The sequence below is a fragment of the Ascaphus truei genome, chromosome 2, assembly GCF_040206685.1.
Source record: "Ascaphus truei isolate aAscTru1 chromosome 2, aAscTru1.hap1, whole genome shotgun sequence".
In the NCBI taxonomy this organism is placed as follows: Eukaryota; Metazoa; Chordata; class Amphibia; order Anura; family Ascaphidae; genus Ascaphus; species Ascaphus truei.
This window is the reverse complement of record NC_134484.1, coordinates 194,792,099-194,815,827: the sequence shown is the minus strand read 5'-3', so window position 1 is coordinate 194,815,827 and position 23,729 is coordinate 194,792,099. Positions and strand designations below refer to the sequence as shown.

Below are 23,729 nucleotides of genomic sequence, written 5' to 3'. Positions count from 1 at the left end.
TAATTAGTGATGGTATGCAAATAAACCAAAACAGTCAGTAGGAAGTGGAGTAAATTGAATTATGAACCAAAGAGCTAATCTCCTCAATGAGGCTGTTTTCCTAGGTCAGGGGGTGCTCAATTGCAGTCCTCAAGGCCCTCCCCCCGTGCCTCCCTACACGCACACACACACACGTACACGCACACGTACGTGTACACACACACACACACACGTGTATACACACACACACGTGTACACACACACGTGTATACACACACACGTCAGGTTTTCAGGATATCCCAGCTTCAGTGCAGGTGGCTCAATCAGTGGCTCAGTCGAGGAGCACAAAACCATGTTGCTAGGACATATGCATTACATGCAGAAAACCCATGAAGGCCTTTATAGCAGCAGTTTTATTGTGCGGAAATTAGAGCTGTTCATTTAGCTAGACACACACCAGACGGCTGATTCTCCAGATGAAGAGCCGAGGTAGGAAAGCCCCACCTCACAAGTCACAATATATAATGGTGAGAGAGGGAAATAATTGCAGCTTTGACGTAATTAGTGCTGTAGGGTCACGCACTGCACTGCCTGCAATTGATTCATCTTCTGTAACAAATTCCTCACCACTTAAGGCAATAACACGTGCAGGCTGCCAGTTTAAAGAGCCCTGGGTTACACAATCTTTACATTTTTTTTTTTTTTTAATATACCAGCCAATATCCCATTTTGTAGCATGTCCAGTGCAGCTTCAGTAGGCACAATTCTTCTTGTTTTACCTGCTTGTGATCATTGAAAACTAAAACAATATTTCTCCTTCCTTTAGGATTGGCCGGCGCCTTGTTCTGCTATTTTCCGTCATCTTCAATCTTATTTTTGGACTGACTGTGGCGCTCTCGGTGAATGTGACCATGTTCAGTACACTAAGGTTTTTTGAAGGTTTCTGCCTGGCTGGAATAATCCTCTCATTGTACGTACTGCGTAAGTACCTCTTTCCTTATCCTCCATTCTCCCAGGTGCTGTGTACAGTACCATGCATATTTTGAACAAAAAAGCTGTCTGTGAGTAGGTTCTCTGGCCATGCACTTCTGTAACCCAGGTTTTGCTGAAAAAACATGTAATACGGCAGGCATAAGCTAATAAAGCAAGGTTGTCTTCTGGTGCGGCGGCCGAGCGATGACCACGCCACGGCGGTGGTTCAGTCAGTGAGGGCGGACCAGCCGCGTGACATGGCCGCACGCTCTCCACGTAGCCAGTGATCTGAAGTCCTTCAGATCGCTCGGATGCAGGGACCGAGCGCCGCCAGGGACCCGTCGTGGGTACTGGGGCCGTAGCCTGACAGATTTATAACGGGCGCACCAAACGATTGCCAGCTTAGGTAAAAATGTAGAATTATACATTGTCACATACTTTACATATACAAATAAGAAGACAAAAATAGAGGGGGTGAAAATGTAGTATTGCTGGTTTAACGCCCTTTGGTCCTAAGTGGGACTGCACTTTTTAAAATGCTTAGTTGATTTACAAAATGCCCTGAAGTAACTTTTCATTAAATCGCTAATACATTTTCAAAAGCGTAAGTATAAACTTCCAAAATTGAATGTTTACATTTCCTATATTATTTTTGGGATAAATCTCAGCCGACATGCTTTGTAGCTGAGACGTGTTGTGTATGTCCACGTTGTACTAAAGAGGTTAGAACGTTTGGTCCATGCGGTCGATTAAACAAGTATTGATAATTCATGGGCTGTGAAGGGGGTGATAAGAATTCAGTTGTTTGGAAAATACTCTGTCGGGAAAAGATTATATAATGGTCTGTGACTAAACCAGTCAGAGAAAAACCAGGCAATTTACTGTACATCCAGAATATTTGTTAATGGTGTGGTTAAAGTTCTTTAAACAAAACACCTTGATCCGCTTTCTGGCAGAGCAATTCCTTAATGCAAACACCTATTATCTGCTACACTGAATTATCTCTTTGGTTTCTATTTATTTTAAAGGAATGGTACTTTCTGTAGAACTGGGCGACATTAACATTTTAAGGACCGTGCATGAGATCATGATGAAATAGCCCAAGTAATAAAAACATAATCTCAGTAGTGGGCTGCCCTCATAAGGCATTGTGATTTAAAGCAGCAGTTCAAGCAATATCCTATGTGTTTTTTTTTTTTAAATCGGTTCTGTACTATAAAAAAATATTTGTAGCATTTAAAAATTTAAAAAAATTATGTCTTAAAGACAATTTTAATGTTTCTAATGTAGGAAGTATTTCCAAAGTGACAGCCCCTTCCTGTTCTGATAGGCTCTGACTCTTGAGCCCCGCCCTCTCTCTAGCAGTGCACCAATTTTATCTGGTAACTGCCCAGTCAATCATATTCCAGGAACTACATTTCCCATAATACTGAATAAAATAACCCAGAGCAAGCGATCGATTACAGGAGAATGGATCGATCTGCAATTTGGCTAATCACTTGTCTTGGTGCAGATTGTATTGATGCACATTTTGAATGGGGAAAAAATAAATAAATACAAATAAAAACAATAATATATCTATCAGCTTGAACTGCAGCTTTAATAAAAGTGCACAAGAAATCTGTTTCCTTGACTGAAATCACCATTGCAATGGTAATGATTTTTTCCCATCTAGGAAAACCTGATATAGGGTAGGATTATAAAAATGTAAAAAAAAACCTATCATCCCAAGGGCAGAATATTTCAGCACCTAAATATTAACCTCTGGTGCCTGTGCTGTGCGCAGTGTGGACTGACCATCCAGTCACCACCACATCCACCAAAAGCGCTCCTTGGTATGCTTTCATGCCCTATGTGGCGTTGTGTTCGTGTTGTAACCAGCCACTGTCCTGGCTGACGGGTCACTCAGCGACGCTCAGTGGTGAGCAGGGGAATGGCTGGGTAACATGGAGAGCGGGAGGGCCTGGGGCAGGAGCGAGTTAGAGCACTTCAGGATTCCGCCATCCCCTGCTCTCTCTTGCCACGGTGGCAAGGAGAGGGGGGTGAGTAGTGTGTGTGTCGCAGATCCACCAGACCCACCACCACTGACTGGTGGAGGGGAGGTAGCTGGAAATGGCTGACTCCTAAATTATTTTATATTTTTTTCCCTGTGTAGCCCTTGTTCCCCTGTACCAGGGAAGGAACTACCAATGCTGCCATTACTTGTTGGCAACCAGGAGGCCTGAGCCTCCACCACTGGGAGCCTGGGGTGATTCTGGTTGTCTCGGTGCAGCGCCTCCACCTGTAAGGGATCCCAATGTGGTGGGATAGGCCGCTAACAGGAACATTAACAATAATACACACAGGCAGGTATATAACAACCTTTACTGAACACTGACTACAGTACCCTGTACCCCACAGTATAACAATGCCCCAACCTGATACCACCAGTGAGTGTCCCCCAAAGTACATAGGGTGCTTGGCACCAATACCCCGATGTCCTTTTCCCCCAATGTCAGGGCCCACCCAAAAGTGTTGGAGATAACGCTATCCCGTGGAGTGTTGGTGCACTTGGTTGAGGTACCTGCCGAGTACTACAGTACTCGGTGCGGCTGACTTGGTAACAGGGATCCGCTGATCCTGCGACGTCGTCCGCCTCTGAGTTGGGTGATCTCCGGTAGGGGGGGAGTCTCACCTTTAAGAGTCTCATGATACAGGTGATCTGGTCTCAGACCACAGGCCGCAATCACCGCGTGGCGTCTCACCGGTGATATAACCTAACTATAGGCAGCTACTGGGGAATGTCCCAAACTATGGGCTTCCCTGTAGCAGCCACAATCTATTGGTGAGTCAGGCCTAAAGGGTGTGACTTGACCTAATCTGAGTGCCACTGACACTCGGACCCTACCTTTCCCTTCTGCTCCGACTGACATGGCTCTCCTAGCGCGCCATATGTAACTATCTTGCTGCAGAGCATCCTCGCAGCCCTATTGGCTGTTGCGCGCCATGTGGTCTTCGCCCCAAGGGCAGCTGGGGCTTGTTGTTCCTCTGTCGATGCTTTGTGTGTAATTGCCACCGCTACTGGGTCTTCTGCGCATGCGCTGGGTGTAGCAAGATGGCGGCGCTCTGTTTGAGGTCCCGCTGAGCAGCTCTGGCGACCCGGTCACCCCTGCAGTAGCCTCTCATACCCCGCACCAGAGGTAGGGTAATGGGACCGGGCTACATCCTTGGTCCACCTCCTATCCCAAAGACTATCGTGAAACATGGGCACTCGCGACAGCCACCATAAACTTTCTGATTTAAAAATACAATATTTACCAAATATAAAGGAATTTATTTATTTAAAAACCATTGCAATAGGAATAGAAGAAATTGGTCTAAAGAGAGACCAAAATATCCGGAGCTCTAAAAACAGTAATAGTGGTGTCACTCTGGAATCAAATGCTGTAATATAAAGACGTATGTCCAGTACTTGAAGGGTCTATGATGAAAGTCTGCAAGTGCATGGTTTGTAAGTGCTTTTTTCAATGTCTCAAGCAAAATGGCAATAAAGGGTTAAATTCAATAACCACTCGTATACAGCAGGCAATGGTTGCTTTACCCGCGCAACTTCAGACCGGTAAGACCCAATGAAACCGGAGCCCCAATCCTTCACATTTGGTGGCGGTCATCCGAGATCCCTTCTACGTGGGATACCAAAGGGGCAGTTTCTTCGTTACAGGAAACTCTGCTCAGAAGAAGCCTCATTTATCAGTAATTCTCGAGATCTGAGTGAAAGATTTGAGAAGAGAGGTTATGACAATCAGGATATCGATTTAGCTTTTCAACAGGCTAGCAATCAGAAAAGGAGCACATTGGTTTGTCATAAACAAAACAAGAAAGAAACACAGGGAAATATCAATCCCCTGTTTATAACACAATTTAATGGACAAGTCAAACAGATACAGAAAATAATCCATAAACATTGGAATACTCTCAAGTTGGATACGGATTTAGATGCAGTAACTAAAGCTGGTCCTACATTTGTCTTTAGGAGAGCCAAGACTTTGGCTTCCTTGATCTCTCCTAGTTTTTTTACTTTCTCTACATCTGATCACATTTCAGGTATACCATCAGGGTTTTTTGCTTGCGGTTATTGTACCCTTTGCAAATATGCCAAACCCATTAAAAGATTGTTGACTGTACAACCTAAGTTTAGGTACAAAATTTCCACTTTCATTAACTACCACACGAGTTTTGTAGTATACATTATCTCGTGTGGTTGTAACAAAAAATATATAGGGAGAACCATCAGGCCCCTCAAATCTAGAATGGCTGAACATGCCAGACTGATTAAAAAGAGTGATCTGGAACATCCGGTTTCCAGACACTTTACAGAGTGTCAATCAGGAGGTATTCACAATTTCCATTTCTCGGCTATTGAACATATTCCTCAACCTACAAGAGGAGGCAATAGGACTAACATTCTTAATAAAAGAGAAATGTACTGGGCATTTACTATGGATACACTGTACCCTAAGGGGTTAAATGTCGAGTGGGAACTCAAACATTTTCTTGTAGAATAAACATTATTCTGTCTCCTCTCGGTCATTTACCCCTGGGCCCTTATGAACTATATATATCCTGTATTGTTCAATGTTCACTTGTTAATTCATTTACATTCTTGATCATATCAATTGTGACATTTTCATTCTAATATATCTTGGCTTCTATATGATATATGATATACAATTTGATCTATTAGGCTAATTAGTGATGAGGATCAATCATTGTTTTTAATTCTATTAAAGTCTTTTTTATTATATGTTTAGTTTAAATATATTTGTATTTTCTCATTACCCTTTTGTCATCTGTTCAATCTGTGTTGTGTTGACTGTCTTGCTATTTGACTACCCAGTACCTCCCCCATGGCATGGGCTGATGTAATTAATTCATTATGTATTACAGCTGGTTTCAGGGGGGTTGGCTCTATTTATACAGGGAATGTCTATCCTGATCATCTACTCTTTGATGGAGCGCCCTGTGGGTGAAACATGTCAGAGTGCTATTAGGATGTCTGTCCTTATGCCTTTTTAGCTAATAAATTCTTGAAAGAACTTTCGTGTCCTATTCTCCATTGGTGTGGCTGTGCTTCGGCTCCTCTGTGGCTATACTCCATTGCAATAGGAAGATAGGTACTGGAATTAGGTTTGTAGCGAGAGACTGATTATGCTTCGTCCGTCAGAGCAGTTTTCCTGCTAACACTTTCCATTTGCACATATTCAACCTTTCTCAAGGAAGATGTTTAGTATCCTTCGCACCAAAATTATCACCATGGTACTCCACACCCATTGCACCTACACTGCACTTCTCACATTTCTGCACTATTCATCACTGGTCGTCCTGTCCATGTACTGTAATAGCATACGGATTCAGTGCTTTTTAGCAGAGCGATAATATAGCACTTTTCTGGAACTGCATAAAAAGACTGCCCTGAATTCTCTGAGAACTGCTTTACAACTTAAACATTAACTCAACTTTGGGGTTTCTGCAACAATTCCGTCTTTACTGAGGTATGAGTTCCTAACTAGCACCTAACAAAAGCAGCATTCGTTGTTCTATATTCCCTGTTATGCTTTGGGATCTAGGTTTCAAAAGTTAATGAAATTACACCTTTGAAAGTGTCTCACTTGTTTATGTATGTGTATGATTTGATTGATCATTATTCCTGACAGCCTTTCTTATAGGTATAAGATTTATGGGTAATCACCATTAGCATATATGTCACACTAAGTATTTATTTTAGCATTAGCGCTATTAGCACAATCCTTTTTTTCACATTCACTTGGCAAGAAAACCTTTATAATCGGTTATTTTGTGGTGCTTCCCTCCTGCATGTGATTTTTTTTTTTTTTTTTTTTTGCCTTATTTGAGATTTATTGGAAGCCTGGCTATAAAAACACAAGTATGTTTAGAGATCATTTTTAGCCCAAGTTTTCTCTCTGCTTTGTAGAAATAAATAAAAATAAATAAAGATGAGCAATATTGACCCAAGTCGTACATCAGTAGGATTGTGCCATTATTTGGAGAACTGTTGCCTCTTTTTTTTAATTTTGTCGTGATAACGAAAATTCCTGAACACTTTGATCCACGTACTATTGTGTGATGAGAGCGGCTGAATGAAGGCCCAATCACTACATCAAACTTTTGTTGCATATGGATGAGGGTTTCCGTTCTATTCACATGCACAATACTCCTCTTCAGGTCCGTATGGATTTCACATCGGCCAGACACAGGGGGAAAAAATAATCAAACGCTTATCCTTTGCATATATTCAATTTATAGACTCTGACATGAAGGAGCAAGAGCTGTGTTCTTTGCAATAGAAACTGTTCTGCGAAGTTACATATATAAAAATCTAAATTGTCAAACATTAGTCACACCAGCTCAATGGAGACGTTTTCATGAATGTTGAACCTTAATGACCAACAACTTGGTTTTCTTGTTGAAAGAACGGGAGCTGTTTTTTTTCCCACGGTTAAAAAGTGGATCCAAATAGTTCTTACAACGGTTGCTTACCTTTTTGAAAATGTCTGGTGTATATTCCCTGGGTCTTGCCTCCTTGCTATGATTTACTCGGCTGTGGCAGAGATCCTATATTCTGTTCTGATGTACTGTATTGGTAATGAGGATAAACTAAAGCGGCATTTTAGTAACTTTTTTGTTTGTTTTCATTATATACAGCATTTGGGTGCCTTTTAAATGAAAAACTAGTTACCTAAGGTGATGATCGATCTGTTCTCTCATGATTGATTGGCAAACATTCTGCTTCCCCAGGTTCACGTAATGGCTACATTTTCAGTTTCAAGCAATCCTTCAGTCAGTGTAACTTAGCAGCTACAATATATTCTTATATCACTAAGGTAACATTGTCTATTGTTACAGTTTGCAGCTCAGCCACAGTCCCCCAATGGAAACATTGGCAACAAATGATCACAATCGGGAAAGTGCTACAAAGATCTTGCACTGCTGGGGAAGTGGGCTAAAACGTGTTATAGAAAGCAAAGTATGTTCAATATTTAAAAAAATGTTAAGAAAACATTTTTTTTTTTTAATTTGCAGTAAGTCAGAACTGATTTATTTTAAACACACGTAGGGTATTGAATGTTCTGCTCTTTTGCACATTTCAATATTTTTTGTATGAGCCCACTAGGAGAATGGTAGAGATTACATGTACCAAGTGGTATTTTGCTGCCGTTGGCCAAGTTTCCTTTGTAAGAATGCATTCCAAATAAAGTGCTGTATTGTGACCACATTTCCATTCTGTAAATCTGCCTTCTCGTATGAACTGCATGTATACCTATTAAAAAGGGGTAGGAAAAGTGTGACCAGGCCACTTTGCTTTTATGGCACTGCCGTGTATGTTATGGAGGAGGACTGCACCCTTTCAAAGCCGTCTATCAGCAGAGGGGAAGGACCTAGCGTTTAGAGCCAGAACTCCCTGAGATTCTTGTTTGTGACCCCATGTACGTCACAAGGCTGCAGAGAACTGCACCAATGACACCTGTGTAACCCCAGTCAGCCCAGACATTGGCTTTCATGGGTTACTCATTAAGCCAATGTTATTGCAGGCACGGTCTAATTGCTTGTCCGCTGCATGTTTTCTGTGGTAATTGGTAAACAGTTATACGCCCGAACTCATGTTTGCACTGTGTTGAAGTAGCGCGTTGTGAGCGCATACTGCAGGGAATTATAACTAATGGGCTCAATTGTAAATCGGATGAGGGCTACAAATCATTATAAAGAAGTGAGACAAAAAAGTATCCCCTTTGGTTGTGGCACAGTTAACACCTAGATTAAAACTCCGATTTTATTAACGTAATTAAAATAAAGTGTAAGGGATTATGGACAAACAAAACAAACACGTGAACATATAACAATAATTCAGAGTGTGATTGACACGGGTAACTGTTAATTAATGAAACACTTGGAAGATGATATAATAAAAATCTAACCACAAAAATATTGTTGTGTACTACAAATCACTATATTTGTGTCCCCAATATTTGATTATTGGCCAATGTGCTATGCAGTCACACTGTCACGTCTCTGTAATTAATGCTTATGCAGTTGGTTGACTCATGTTCCTTGGGAGGGAGAGATTTCTCCTTTTTCGTCCTAATTCTAGGGATTATCAGCAGCTCTGAATTCTAAAAAAAAAAAAACACATCTGCTAAATATTTTAGGGGCTCCTAAATGCAACCATCACTGACATTTACTAAGAAATGATAATGTTATCTATATTATAATGTATATGAGGGGGGGGGGGGGGGATATGGGAACAAGTGCTCTTGCTACAGTCATTGTGAGATAAGGTGCTAGGAACTTATAACACAGAAAACAATATCTTGTGAAGAATAAGTAGGACAGAGCCCCTATGAACAGCACTCCATATCAGAGTATGTGAATTAATTAAAATGTAGCCTTTAATAAGTAATAATATAGTAAAATAAATTTGGACAAAACACAAACACAGGAGCTATTATCTCAGTAAGAGAAATATTCCTGGTAGCTGATCCCGGTGAAGGGTCAGATAAACATTGTAATAAAGACCAAGATGTAGTGGTATAATATAAGTACCAGTTAGCCACTAGCATACTTGGTACAATGGTCGCAATGTGTTCGCTGCTCCCAATGCATAAGGAGCCTATTGGAGAGAACTCAGAATCCCTTTAAATGAGGGCTACAAAGGAGTATACAGCTGATGTATAAATCTATGCTAAAATAACAGCACATAAGGAAATGTATATAAGTATACGTGTGTGTTTCCCAATACTAAATGAAATGGGGTTGGCGCTCCGACATTCGAGTAGTGATGGCCACAATCTAGCAATCTAGTTATGCAGCATCAGTCTTTAGACTATTAGAGCTGCTGCTGGATAGTGACTGGAGGGGGTAAGGCACAGTGAGAGCCCGTACAGTCAGCAGTGTGTAAAATATAAATCGTACAATAGAATGTGTAGCTTAACATCTCTTATGGCCCCCCCCCCCACCCCACCTGGTGTGAGGAGGGTATAATGGCTGGTTCACAGTCGAGTAAGTAGCACAAGTCATTAATAAGACCCAGATATTGGAGTCATAGATCATCTTCGTGAGTGTGATAATACAGCCTGTGTAAATTGCCAAGAGACTTAAAACCACAGCTTGGAAGGTAGGGGTGGACCCGTTATAAGAGGTCTGTTTGTCTGTAACAACTCGTAACACAAGACAGGTAAATCTCTGTCCATAGATTAATGTATCGCTCTCAGGAGTGCGCCGGGAGGCTGTTGGTCACAATATGTATTGGCCCGGTGCCCTATAGTTGATAGTGTAGCAAACATATAATGCGCCTCTATATCATGATCCTCTGAGGAATAGTACATTTTCCAGCCGCTAATATCTGCAGCGCTATGTTGTAATCGGACTCATGGGTCTTTTTATCGACCATCCGGTATTGGACTAAAATAGACCTAGATGAAGTATATTTGGTATCTGTATGAACACCCCTGCGCCGTCATAGTGGTTGGAGAACTTAGAACCGAGACCGTGAATAACCGCATCGTATAGCGTGTAAGCTAGTAGCAACCAACTCTAATCGTCCTCCCATTTATTTTACTATATTATTACCTATTAAAGGCTACGTTTTAATGAACTCACATACTCTGATATTGAGTGCTGTTCATAGGGGATCTGTCCTACTATATTATACTGTAGCAAGATGAATCTGTTTCTTAACTGGAGTGGATCAAACACAATTGATATCTGCCTCCATCCTTTGTCCCTGGTGAAAATGAAAACAAAGGGGATATTTTCCACTTTTAAAAAATGAGTTCAATATACTTCTGGTACTGTTTCGATCACCACAAATCAAACCGGCGTTCAGTGTACTCTGGTCCTATATGGGACCGCGTTCAGTGTACTCTGGTCCTATATGGGACCGCGTTCAGTGTAACATTAAAATCTGGAGAGAGAAAAAATCAAATGATGGTTTATACAAACAATCCTTTTGAAAACCAAAATGAACTAATTCAGATGACGTACAAGAGGTTACATCTGGATTTTTTACATTTTATAAGGTTGGTTGTAAACATGTGGAACTGTAGGGGCTGCGCTCTCTCTTGTGTGATGCAAGATCCTGTTTAATACACACTGCTCCTGTCCCTCTGCTCCCCTTCCCCTAAGTAGTCTTGTCAGGGGTCGGATAGCAGTGTAGGGTAGAGCACCTGATTCCCACACACCACCCCCATTTAGGGTCCCCAGGAAATTGCATGAATTTACACAAACCATAGCGGTGTCTGGCTTTTCTCCCAATTGGAAAGCGTCTTGTACTGCAGGCATTTTTCCTTTCGTTTGTTATTTAGATTATTTGCTACTGGCAGTTAATCCTACAACAATCAGTCCCAACCTATTAGGCAATACTATTTATTTTCATTTTCACACACAGGGAATAAATGAGAGCTAAAAGTAATTCTAATTTATTGCATGTCCTGGCACCTTTTTGTAATGGAACACTAAAATAATTCATGGACTTGTACAGCGCTTTCAAGACCTCACTAGAAAGCCAGTGAACTAAAGGTAGAGGGCCATATTTATTAAGCAGTGCTAGGATTCAAGATATATCTTAAAATATATTGGTCTTCAAGTTCCTCACGACTTGGCACCTCCTTGGTAAAATGGGAAAAAAAGCTTCTCCCGAAGGAGACAAGTTTATATTGAACACTAAAAAAATCATGCAATGAAAGCAAATGTCTTGATGGCTTCACGGGGGTGTTATAGGCCATTTGTGCCAAGGCACCTCTTGTATACAATATCCCAAGCCCTAAAAAAGAAAATGTCTATGGTGCCAACTATGGACATAGATGAATTATAGCTGTATTGGGCCCTTCATACAACCTATTCTCCTCCTCCTTTTTTTTTTTTTTTTTCCTTCCTTCCATGTCCCTCACTTAGCATGACTTTTAGGCCCATTTTTACTTTTATTTTTTTTAACCCGCTTCTCGGTGAATCGTTCTAAGAAAGCCGATCACACAGAATATGACGTTGGATAAGAGCCACATAGCCCACCTACTCGCCCATTGTTTCTATTTACTGTCTGTGATTTTGTTTGAGGACTCTTTTCAGTAGTTAGTAAAGTTTGCAATGGTCACAAATGCGTCGCCAGCCTGTGAATCCCTTTATAATCATTGGCACGTGTTGCTTCCCTACTGCATGTGTTCTTGTATTTCTATAGTGCCCGCAGTCTTACCAAATGACAATGCAGGCGAAATAAGATACAAACAGCGGAGATCAGAGCAGCAAGTAATTAACCGCATAAGGTAGAGGGCGGACCTGACCCGCAAAGCTTACAATCTAAGTGAGGTAATTGCATTTGCTCATGGTTTCTTTGAACTCTGGCGTGTTCCTTATTTGAAGACACTTATTTCTAATGGTATGATCTTTTGCTTGGCATAGATGCTGCTTCTCTGGCAGTGAGGGTTAGCAATTCAGAAGGTGCTTGGCACCTAAAATGCACACCCATCTCTTTTTAGTAATCAAAGCACTTTTCTAACTGAAATGTGGCTCTGAATGTCTGTTTATTCAATGAAACATTCTGCAGATATATGCATGAAGTGACTGCTTTTTTAATTTTATATATTTTTAAATCCCCTCACCCCCACCCCCCCTAAATGGCAGCAATTTCTCTGCAAGGAGCAATTTTAATAAAGTGCATAGACATAGATTAAATACAGAAATATTCTTGTAAAGGGAAACGACATCTGGTATTAGGTGGACAATTGCTAAGCAGATGCTATGTCTGTAAGCAGTACGTACCGTGCATATGAGTGTGGCGCCTGTTAGTGCTGTAGCAATTCACTGCTGGATAAAAAAATAGATTCTTTATTTCTTAAGTTTTTTGGGGGGGAAAACTTACCCTCTTGAGTTCTTTGAAGTGTTGCAGTTAAAACCATGTTTTATTCACTGTAATACTAATTGAATAGTTCACAGAAATGGAGGACTTGGTTAGCATTGCATGTGATATATTAACATCTGTCTGTAGTTAAATGTCCCTGTCTCTCCATCCTTCCTTCACGTTAAACTATGGGGAAACGTATTGTGTTTACAGCTTACTTACTTCATCTCCAGTTATAATTTTGTTTCTGGAAAGTAGATGTATATGAAAGCTAATGCATGTACAGATTGGCCCGAGGGCTGGTTGAAGGTCTCCATTTCTTAGTTGTGTGTAAGCTGTTGCCTTTTGCTTTTCACTGCATCATTATGTATGTGCTACTGTATGCACAGGTATGTTTCCTTTCAGTTATAACGGAGGTGTCCTGATATTAAACCTGTACACATTGCTTACCCGTCTACATTTCTGCTGCTAACACAGTTAAAAGCACATATGTGAGCCATACTGGCTAACGCTCCTTCCGCACCCGCATAATCCTCCAACAATGTGTAATCACTACTTTGTCCATGAGAGAGTTCCCATCACTAAGTAGAGGAAGAGATCAACTACAATTTCCTACCAAACCTTCCGAAAGTGTATTTATTTATTTATTTTCCCCCCAGTATCAAATGAATTGTACTTTTTAACTTTTCAAAACAAATATTTGACTGAACTGTCTAAACCTTGTGACGAAACATAGGCCGTATTGCTACTCTCAAAGAACTGCTTATACTTGGCACGTTTACACTGTTGTAAAGGGACTGTCCAAATTGTACTAAAGGCAGGGATATTATTTAAGGGGTTGCCGGTCTTTTCTTGATGACGTTGCAGCTTTCTTTTGGCTTCCCTGGATAGAGTATGACCACACAGCTAGTTTCTATCCAAGAGGAAGTATTCTTGCCCCGATACAATAGGAGTTGTCTATTGGGAACCAGAGTCGGAGGACCACACACCAGTTCCGGTGACCCCCTGTATCTGGTTAAACCCAATCCCTCTCCCCCCTCCAAAAAAAATATCTTCAGACCAGAGTGCTGATTTAAAGTCCTCCTGTAGAAGTGCCAAGTGTCCAAAATGTAATATAGTGTGTGTGTGTGTGTGTGTGTGTGTGTGTGTGTGTGTGTGTGTGTGTGTGTGTGTGTGTGTGTGTGTGTGTGTGTGTGTGTGTGTGTGTGTGTGTGTGTATATATATATATATATATATATATATATATATATATATATATATACTGAGTTAAGTTATGGTGAGTAAAAAAAGTGACAAAAACCCTCCACAGCAAAGCATATAGCAAATGTAAATATACTGTATGCTCATTTGCATGTCTTAGGCAGGTCTGCAACCCCGCCTTTCACCATTATCACCCAGCACTTCCACTGCAGCAAGGGATTCTGGGAAATGACATGCAAATGAGCACACAGTGCCACCTTTTGCTTTAAAAACCATTTTATACATGGTTCCTTATAGGCTTAAGCTTGCTGCATGGTCACAGCTTTGAGCACAGCCAGGGTTAAGATGCATAGCCAGAAAACCCACCCACAGACAGCTGTTTCGACCTTAATGGGTCTCATCAGTGTGGGGTTGGTTAACTGGCTATGCAATGCTACAATACATTTACATTTGCTATATGCTTTGCTGTGGAGGGTTTTTGTCACTTTTTTTACTCACCATAACTTAACTCAGTATGGTAAACCCCATCCTTTCGCTTCATTGCATAGCCAGTTAACCAACCCCACACTGATGAGACCCATTAAGGTTGAAACAGCTGTCTGTGGGTGGGTTTTCTGGCTATGCATCTTAACCCTGGCTGTGCTCAAAGCTGTCAGATTTCTCTGGGTGTTTCTGAATGTTAATGCACGTAGCTAAACTACATTTTTTTCCCCTTCTATGTTGTAGCCTTCTACATACATGATCTGTTGTCTGATTTGCACCTCCATCAAAAAGTTATTTTCGTTTGATTGTATCATTTGAGTGCCTGTCACTAACTAATTACTAGGTTCCCAGGATGTGCGGGGTAATGGTGAAGCTTTTTAATCCCTGTCACCTAGACGAGCTGAGCTTGCTAAACGACCTTCACAGTTGGTAGCTGAACACTTTCTTGCCCAAGGGCGTTTTCATCTCGTGGTGATGTATACGCTGTTCTGCTTAATCAGATCACTGTGTCACGGTATGAAGTTAAGGGCACAAACTGGTAATTTCTTACAGCAAAGCAACTACGTTCTGCCCTTTAAAAGGCAACGTGGGAAGCACTTCCGACACTTTTTAATGCACAAACCTGGCATTGTTCTCACGTGTTCATTTGCAGTAACACACAATTAAATATAGCCCTTTATAATTTGGCCGTCATGAACACAATCCTCCAAGAAACAATATATAGCCATTTGATGCTATTATGATGTATAAATACATAAGCGGACACATTACTTACCGTTTTTGCTTAAAGCCACAATTCTGCTCATTTTGCATATAGATTATTTTTGTGTCTTTATAAACTATGAGCCGAGGTGTCCTCCGGCGCCGAACAGCTCTGTTTAGCTCCTGAATGCCTTGCTTCCCGAGATACTTACTGTTTCGTGGTTGTTTGGTGTTTCCGCTCCAATTCACGACATCAAAATGGCTGCCAGTTTCCACATGCCAATAGGAAGCCGAATCGGAGCGGACACGCTGACAACTAAAATGGTAACTGTCGGAAACGGGGGGAGGGGAAGGTTTTCAGAGCTAAAAATAGCTTGTTCCGTTCCTCTCTGTAAGACTCTCTTCCCGCTCCACCCCTAGATCGGGGGAAGGATTTCTGCTCTAGTGGAATACGTTTATTTCATAGCGCTTTTCTCCCAATGGGACTTCGCGCTTCACAATTACAGTATAGTTTGTGGTATACAGGATGTTTTGCAGACACCATCCCTGCCTTGATGAGCTTACAATCTGTTTGTGGTGCCCGAGGCACAGGGAGATAAAGTGACTTGCCCAAGGTGACAAGGAGCCGACACCGGAATTAGAACCAGGCTCCGTGTCATGGTTTAGAGCAGCGGTGCGCAAACTGGGGGCGCACAATTTTTTTGGGGGGGGACGCGCGCGTGCAGGCGGTTGCACGGGTCCCGCTCTCCCCCCAGGCATTCGCGCGCGACCTCTGCGCACCGGGATTCAGTCGGCTTTAGCACGTGTGACCATGGCAACGCGGCAGGTCAAATGATGTCGCGGGTCACGTGACGTCACGTCACACGACCCTGCGGCGTCGGAGAAGGCAAGGCATGGGGGGGGGGGCACCGTGAAACGTTTGCGTGCCTCTGATTTAGAGTCTTTACTCTCTGAGCTGCTTCTTCAGTCCCTGTATGATGAGTTGCAGCCACATAGTGAAATGGGAAATTACTACGATCTATGATTCCCAGTTGTAATATGTATGACATAGTCTTTTATATGTGGAACGTGAGGAGGGATGGGGGAGCACAGCGTGAGGAATGGTGGAGTGTGATTGTATTATCTCTATGATGTTCAGTGGGGTTCTGACACCCTTAAAGTGCCCTCAAAGGGAGATAGGTACCCCCTAGAATAGGGTTAAGACTCAGGTGGGTGAAATAAGTCTATGGATGCGAAATAAATCAATAAAAGGAAAACTTACACGGCCTTGTGTAAGTTGTATCCCATCAAGGTTTCTTTTGCAGTCGTGTCTTTCTTCTAGATGATCCTTCTTCTTTCTTTATGGTCTTCTCTTTCTGTCTTTTCTTCTTACTGTAACCTTGATGTTTGTCTTTGGACGAGTCTTCACATTGGTTCTCCTCTCATAAGGGTGATAACATAGATAAAAAGGTAATTAGACACATGTGCACACAAAATCGATTGCGATGTAAAGGGGGGCAATGAGACAGTGTCATCAGGTGTATAAAAATATATTAATAATTATAATAATTATTCACTCACACGGCCTAGTGTGAGTGGTAACTTATAACGGTATCTTGCAAGCACCTGTACGGATTACAGGTCAAAGGTCAAAGGTCCCGTATGGGACAATTGCAAAGGGAAAATAAGGGGAAAGTATATCGATAAAACAAAATACTCACACGGGCCAGTGTGAGTACACACTTGTAATGGTATCCTGGGAACTCCAAAAAGTGGTTGAAAACCCCTAGGGGCTAGATCCAGATAGCAAAAGACTATAGGACACTAAACACGGGGGTGGTTAAATTTTATTGGAACAAACTAGCATACACTAATGACAAGTTAATGTGTAAAAACAGATAAAAATGAAATTAAAACCGAGGAGCGTCTACTGCTTCTGGGGGGATAGGAAAAAACTGGCAGCCAGGGGAATCAAATGTTGGTTAGTGGATAGAACTCTCTTTACTCCGCGTCCGGATCAAGAGATTCCACAGCACCTCCGGTTCCTCTCCGATTGCTGCAGGCTGTGGTTTAAAGAAGAGCTACGCGTTTCGCCCTAAACAGGGCTTCCTCAGGCTCGTGCAAAGTGGATAGTCTTTTATATGTGGCACTGTTTTATTGCAAAGCTGAAACACAATTTGGTACCTGGGAAAGACTGATACTGATACTAGTACACTGAGACTGTATTATTAGGCCTAATCTGTTTTGAGATGCAATTTTTATTTTGTTTTGGAATCTCCCACGTTAAAATGTCTTAATCCTGTCAGATTTTATTTTTCCACATTCTGCTTTATTTCACAGCACAAACAGAACATTACTGCCTTACAAAAAAAAAAAAAATGTAAATGTCAAATATATTTGAATTCCCTTGTTGCGTTTGGACCCATGGTTTATTCCTGACGTATAAATGACCTGACGTTAATTGATTAAATCAGAAATTAGTGTTCTTACAGTACAAAATTAAATTCTTGCGTTTCTCACAATGCAACAATCTTGTTAGTTTATGATCAACTCGGTAGTTTTGTGGGAAAAAAAAGCATAGATTTTGAATGGGGATTTCCATGCGATAGTGCCCTGATCGGCACTATTGCTGTTTTAATTAATGTGATAAGCACGTGTAAGAATTTAAAAAACAATATTCTGCATAAAGAGGAAATTAATGCACACTTTACATTTGTGCAGCATCATCAGAATACTTGAATCTAGCTACATTTAAAATCACTGAATTATTAAACATTTTGAGGTAAACCTGAATAAATACAATAAAAATTAAAAAAATAGACACCGGAAGCCACTAGAACATGCCCCTTTTTAATATGCTGTGAAACCGCTTCCCTGTGTTAGACAAGAGTGCAGTTCCATCAAATGAATGGGACTATAATCTTCTCCAGGACTAGGAAACCACATCCCGGTACATTGAATAAAGAGCCTTAATTGGTTAGGTTTGGTGACTCGGGAGACTTCGTTGCATGTAAAGACTTGGGCAGCCGTAGCTTTGCATACATCTGTACGACTGAAGATCTTGATGCAAGTGAAGTTAATTGTAATTAATGTGACCCAGTCACTCTTGGTTACTTCATAATTTCCTCAGAGGAATCAATGCCTGAGTCAGCCACTGAACCTGAATACACAGATGCTGTTTGTAATGAGGCAGATGCTTACCTGCAGGGTGGCGGCCTTCTTGTACCTGTCAGCTTGCGGCGGCCTTCTTGTAGCGTGTCAGCTTGTTGCCGTTCTTGGGCCGTGCGTATAGTGACAGCGACGCAACGTTGCCCAAAACAAATGCATTGCCGCCGCTGTGTGCGCTTATAGTAAGCGCAATGGCGACAATGCGAAGCAGCGACGTTGCGTATCGAATTTTGGTAGCTCCCAATATTTGATTTTTCAAGGGCTGTCGCCTCGTGACAGCCCCTGAATCAATCAAATGCCTGGAAGCCCGCAACGCCGGCGCAAAGCGAAATATAGCTTTCGCTGACAGCGACGGATGACGTCGCCCATCGCGGGCATTATACGTGCGGCCTTAGATACCAGAAGGAGTTCTCATTTTTCAGCTATTTTAATTTTTATAAATACAACTCCTGATTCTATTCTGTGTCCTTGAATGATTTCATTTATTTGAGGGGCTTTTGAACAGTGGATCAATAGACGATAAATTGTATATCAATTTTGTATGAAAGGATTTTAGGGATGTAAAAATATGTGCCCTAAAGGCATTGTTATTTTAGTGATCATGGTGCATGCTATGCGCTTTCTGCATAGCTATAAAAATTGAATGCAACCTCCGTAAAATTTCACTGTCATTGGCAGTGAATAGCAAACCAACACCAGTGTGTTTAAAGCCTGTGGAGAGTTTGAGAGAAGCATAGGGGTATCATGCTCTCGTCTGTTATCGTCTCCCTCCCGGTGAGAGACATCTACACTTCGGACACTAGTAATGAGCTGCTTAAAGAAGAGGGGTGGAAAAAAAGCTTGCAGCATTTTAAAGGGTTTAGCTATTCTAAATCTACAATGACCCCTTTTCATGATTGTATTGCTTACCACTGTACTGATTTAATAGATAAATATCCTAAGCAAATAGGCATCACTTCTGTATCATGTTGCATTCAAGGCTGCGATACCATTTTTTTTTTAATGAGCCAGTGTACAGCTCTTTCAAGGTCTCATCCTCATGTAAACTGTTAACTTTGCAGTATATTTTAGGCTGTTTAAACAAAAGGTTGCGTTTCTCACAAATGGACTCTGTAGCCGTTTTTGGAAGAAGGGTTCAGAGGGAACAACCTGCTGAATTAAGTGGGGCAGAATAATGCATCTCTGTGGTTTTTTTTTAAAGCTATTAAAATGGAATATGCAAATGCAGTGTGACTCATTTGAAATGAGCAGTGGACTAGAAAGGGAGCATCGGCTTCTTGGAAAGAGCGCAGAACTCCAATTAAGTAATCATTGGAAATGGTATCAATGTGACCCAGCATGTGGTTTGGAGGCGATGCCAAATATTCCACGGTCTAGTAGTGATTAGTTGCTACTTAACATGCAATTTACGGTGCATTTGGATTGTATGAGCGCGGAGGAAACTCATTACTGCTCAAAATCTACTTTTTCTTTGGGGATTTTTTTCCCCCTTCTGTGCCTTTTTTGTCCTTTTCTATTCCTGCTTCTTTCTTTGTAACCGCTTTTGTAAAACGTTCTCCAAAACCGGAATAGAAACCCAAGCTTTGTTTTAACCAGAGTAGCAATTGGTAATGAAGAAAAACATATTTTATAGGTAGTGGTAACTTTTAATGCAGCTACATGGAAGTCCTTGTGTAGTGGAGGAAGTGGGTATATTAACGTGTGAAACCTGAGCGATCTCTTGTGGCACGCCTGTAACAGCCTCTAGGGAAGAGGCACCACTTGCACTACTCCTTGCTCTGGGGCTGGTCCGGAGGTAATGCAGAGGAATCCGAGCACCTACCGAAGCGATAATATATAGATGGGACTGCTCAACCTCACTCCAAATCACTCAATAACAAAGTGCACCTGACAAGGGGTTACCCCAACACGTTGTGTACTGGCACTCTGCTTCAATATAGCAATGGAAATACCTGTGACTTTGTGACTGTGAAAGCTCATATACAGTACGGTCTACACATGGAAATCTCAGGTTGGTCGCTGACAATGGATTACCAACTATAAACATACCATGTCCAGTCCAGTGGTAACACTTGAATGAACCTGGCACTTGGTATAATGAGCAGTGTTTGTCCCGAGTATTTGAAAAAAATTAGTATTCATCAACCAGCGTTCTATGTTGGAGGGGACTGCAGCGTACTATACTGGATTTGTAATCTTTTTTGGGTGACTTTTAGCATTGAACTGGTAAACCTTTACTAGTACCCAGCAAGACTATTGAAGTACATAACCTGCTTTAATTTTTTTATTGTGTATATATTATACGTTATCGCATCTATTTCACACTATTTAGTTATGGAATAACCTCATAGGTAAAACTACTTAGCAGTGTGGAGGATCCTTTTTGTTAAGGTAATAGGTGTACTTGGCGACATGCTTAATGGGTGCATGATAACCCCTGGAAGACTGGCATGTGCATTGCCATTACAGCCAGGGCCGCTGACAGATTTCTTGGGGGCCCAGGACTAGTTACTTCTGGGGCCACTCGAGCCCCCCCATTTCACACCTCAAGTCCCCTCTATTCCCCCCTCCCCTCTTCCCATTTATTTCTCTCCCCCCCCCCCGCCTCACATATATTTCTCTCCCCTACGTTTCACTCCCTTTTCCTCCCTCCCTCCCTCACCCCTCTCTCCTCCCACTCGCCCCCTACCTTCCGTCAATTACCCCACTCACTCAATCCCCCCACAAAATACATATTAAAAAGATCCCCACTCCCCCAATACATATTAAACTTCCCCGCTCCCACCAGTAAATGGTAAAATCCCCCCTCAGCTTCTCCAATACATATTAAAATCCCCCCAATACATATATATTAAAAAAAAAAAGACTTGCCTTGGGTTGGTCTGAGTCCGGGCCCGCAGGCCGCGGGGGGGGGGGGGGGGGGGTTCCAGCACTGCGATTTGGGCCCGACCTCTGGCCCAGCTGCTGGGCGATGCTGGACCTTGGCTCTCCGTCAGCTGCCTGCAGGCCTCTCCCTCACTGAGTCCAACGTGCTTCCGCCGTTCACATGCGCCAGGCCTCCCACTCATGCTGGCACTCACCGGAAGCCAGCTTAATTCCGGCGCGCTGACGTCCGAGAGGGCTGTCGCGCGCCAGAGGTGGAGGCTCGGGACAGTGGGGGAGAGGCCTGCAGGCAGCTGACAGAGCCGGGACCCGGCCGCGCACGGCAGCCGGACCTGGCCAGAGGTGGGGTCCAAGTTGCAGTGCCGGCCGGGCCCCCCCGCAGCCTCTGGGTCCGGAATTCTGTCCCCCCACCCCTGTCGGCGGCCTTGATTACAGCTGGATATTAAGGATGGCAGCACAATCAAATGCTTATAAAGCTGAAGCAGTTCTGTGTCCTGCAACCGCAAAGTGAAGACAGCATGAATCTTTATTCTCCCTCTGGCCATTTTCCTATTCATTGTGTGTCTCATTAGGCCATTATTCTTAGTGTGACCCACTGCTTGCTTTGCATTGACACAATTAGTGCTCATATATATAGACAGATAATTGCAGCTTTTACTTTATAGAGGTCTGCCTGCTGTCAGCCATGGAGATGGACACTCACAAAAACAAGTGACCAGTTCTTCCCATCCACTTTCTGCTGTTTAGTGCATTATTGGCCCCTCTGGAGGTGAGGGAGCTAACCTTCCTGGGTTATTTGATGACAAATTAGGGGATCCAATTACAACAGACTTCCACATGTTAGGAGAACAGCTGCATAAAAGTTATCAAACACTTTTTCATATGCAAAATCAACTTCTAAATATAGATGTCAAATGTTGTGGTGTGCAGCAGGGTTCTGTCACAATTGTATTTTTTTAATTTTTTATATACCTAGTGAACTCATTAACCAGAATAACACTGGTACAGTGATTCGCTATACCGTAGATGTTAAAAATTGAATTTACCATTGCCTATGGGATGAGGATACATAAGGACATTGATGGGGAGCGTTGTGAATCATTGTGACAAACAACCAAGCAAGAAGAGTGGTGGGTACTTTGCCTGTGGAAATGAAGGGCCGGTCCGGCATAAAATACCCTGTGATAACCAAAACGCGGTGGACGAAGTGAAGTAAAACCTTCCAAGATTTCACATTTTTAGGAGCGAACCCATAAAAATGATTTGAGGGCAATTGTTGTTCCTTTACTTGAAGGCATCGGTCACAAATTTGACCCTTTGAACATTCCACTGCCATAAGTTCACGGAAGGAGTGCACCTCTAACTTTAGTAAATTTGGGTGTGCACCCATGAACATAATTACCCTTCTATTTACCTGAGAGCTGCTGTGTACACATGCAACCTCCGCAGTTGCCTGAGCTGGGAATGGCATAGGCTGAATATATAGCCAGGTGATATTCTCCAGTTCACCGAGATCGGGTTAGGAGAGAATGGCGCTAGTATGTTTTTTAGGTTGATTAATTAAATGTGGTGTTTTGCCTCTGGAAGTTATTGTTGTCCTTTTTTTAATTTATTTTTTTAACAATGTATTAGCTGTTTGTTTTCCCTTGTCTTGGACACAGGAAACGTATGATTTGATCCAAATGGCGTTTCTAGTATGCGCTTTACTCAGAGCGAGAAGATCTCTGCAGATTATCTTCAGATAATCATCTGAACGCCTGGGTGTATTTCTTGGCAATAAATCAGCTACGTATTATTAGTCGAACTTTCCAAAGGTTATAATGACCTAATATTGCAGCGATATATATTGTAGTCATGTGTAGTTTCTTTCATTTCAAGCTGATGCACCCATGAAAGCTTGGCTGCTGTTGTATAATTCCAAATATTTACAGTTTTAAACCTAAATTTGCATTCAGTTCTCTCTAAGCAAGAATAGTGTATCTAGCCTCCATGCAAGGTTTCTTTCAATCTCAACTTGAATGTAAAAACAACCTGTTTTTTGGGTTTATATCTTTTTAAAATAAAATCATTATAGCCTCAAAAATTCATATTTTCTCAATTCTTTTTAGCAGTACTGGAAGCAGAGATCCGGTTGCTCTTAAACATACATTGTAATATTTCAAATATACATGAATTCAATATAACATCCATAATTGGCAAGGGAGACTAGTGTCTAGTGTGTCCTGTCGGTTATCACATATGGCAAATGCTGACCCATAGAATAATCTCCCCCCTTTATTGCATAATGGCAGAGAGGATTGTAGAAAGAACTCACTTTTGTGGAGATCTGGATCAGTCTTGGGAGGTCCTGTGATGTGCAATCCGTTTCAGGTAAGAGCAGCAAAGAGGAAGAAGAAAAACTGAGCACCATACAGAGCAAAAAAAGATCCAGAGGGGGCTCACTTCTAAAAAAAAAAAAAAAAAAAAAAAAAAAAA

General features: G+C 41.9%; 1 protein-coding gene across 2 annotated transcripts in view; it reads left to right on the top strand.

Annotated features, from left to right (window-relative positions):
- The window catches only part of SLC22A23 (solute carrier family 22 member 23), a 140,223-nt gene that overhangs the window by 48,205 nt on the left and 68,289 nt on the right, over nucleotides 1-23,729 (top strand). For both annotated transcript variants that reach the window (XM_075585763.1, XM_075585762.1), the window contains exon 3: nucleotides 806-960. In XM_075585763.1, the coding sequence (XP_075441878.1) occupies nucleotides 806-960 (155 nt within the window). The remainder of the gene's footprint in view (nucleotides 1-805; nucleotides 961-23,729) is intronic.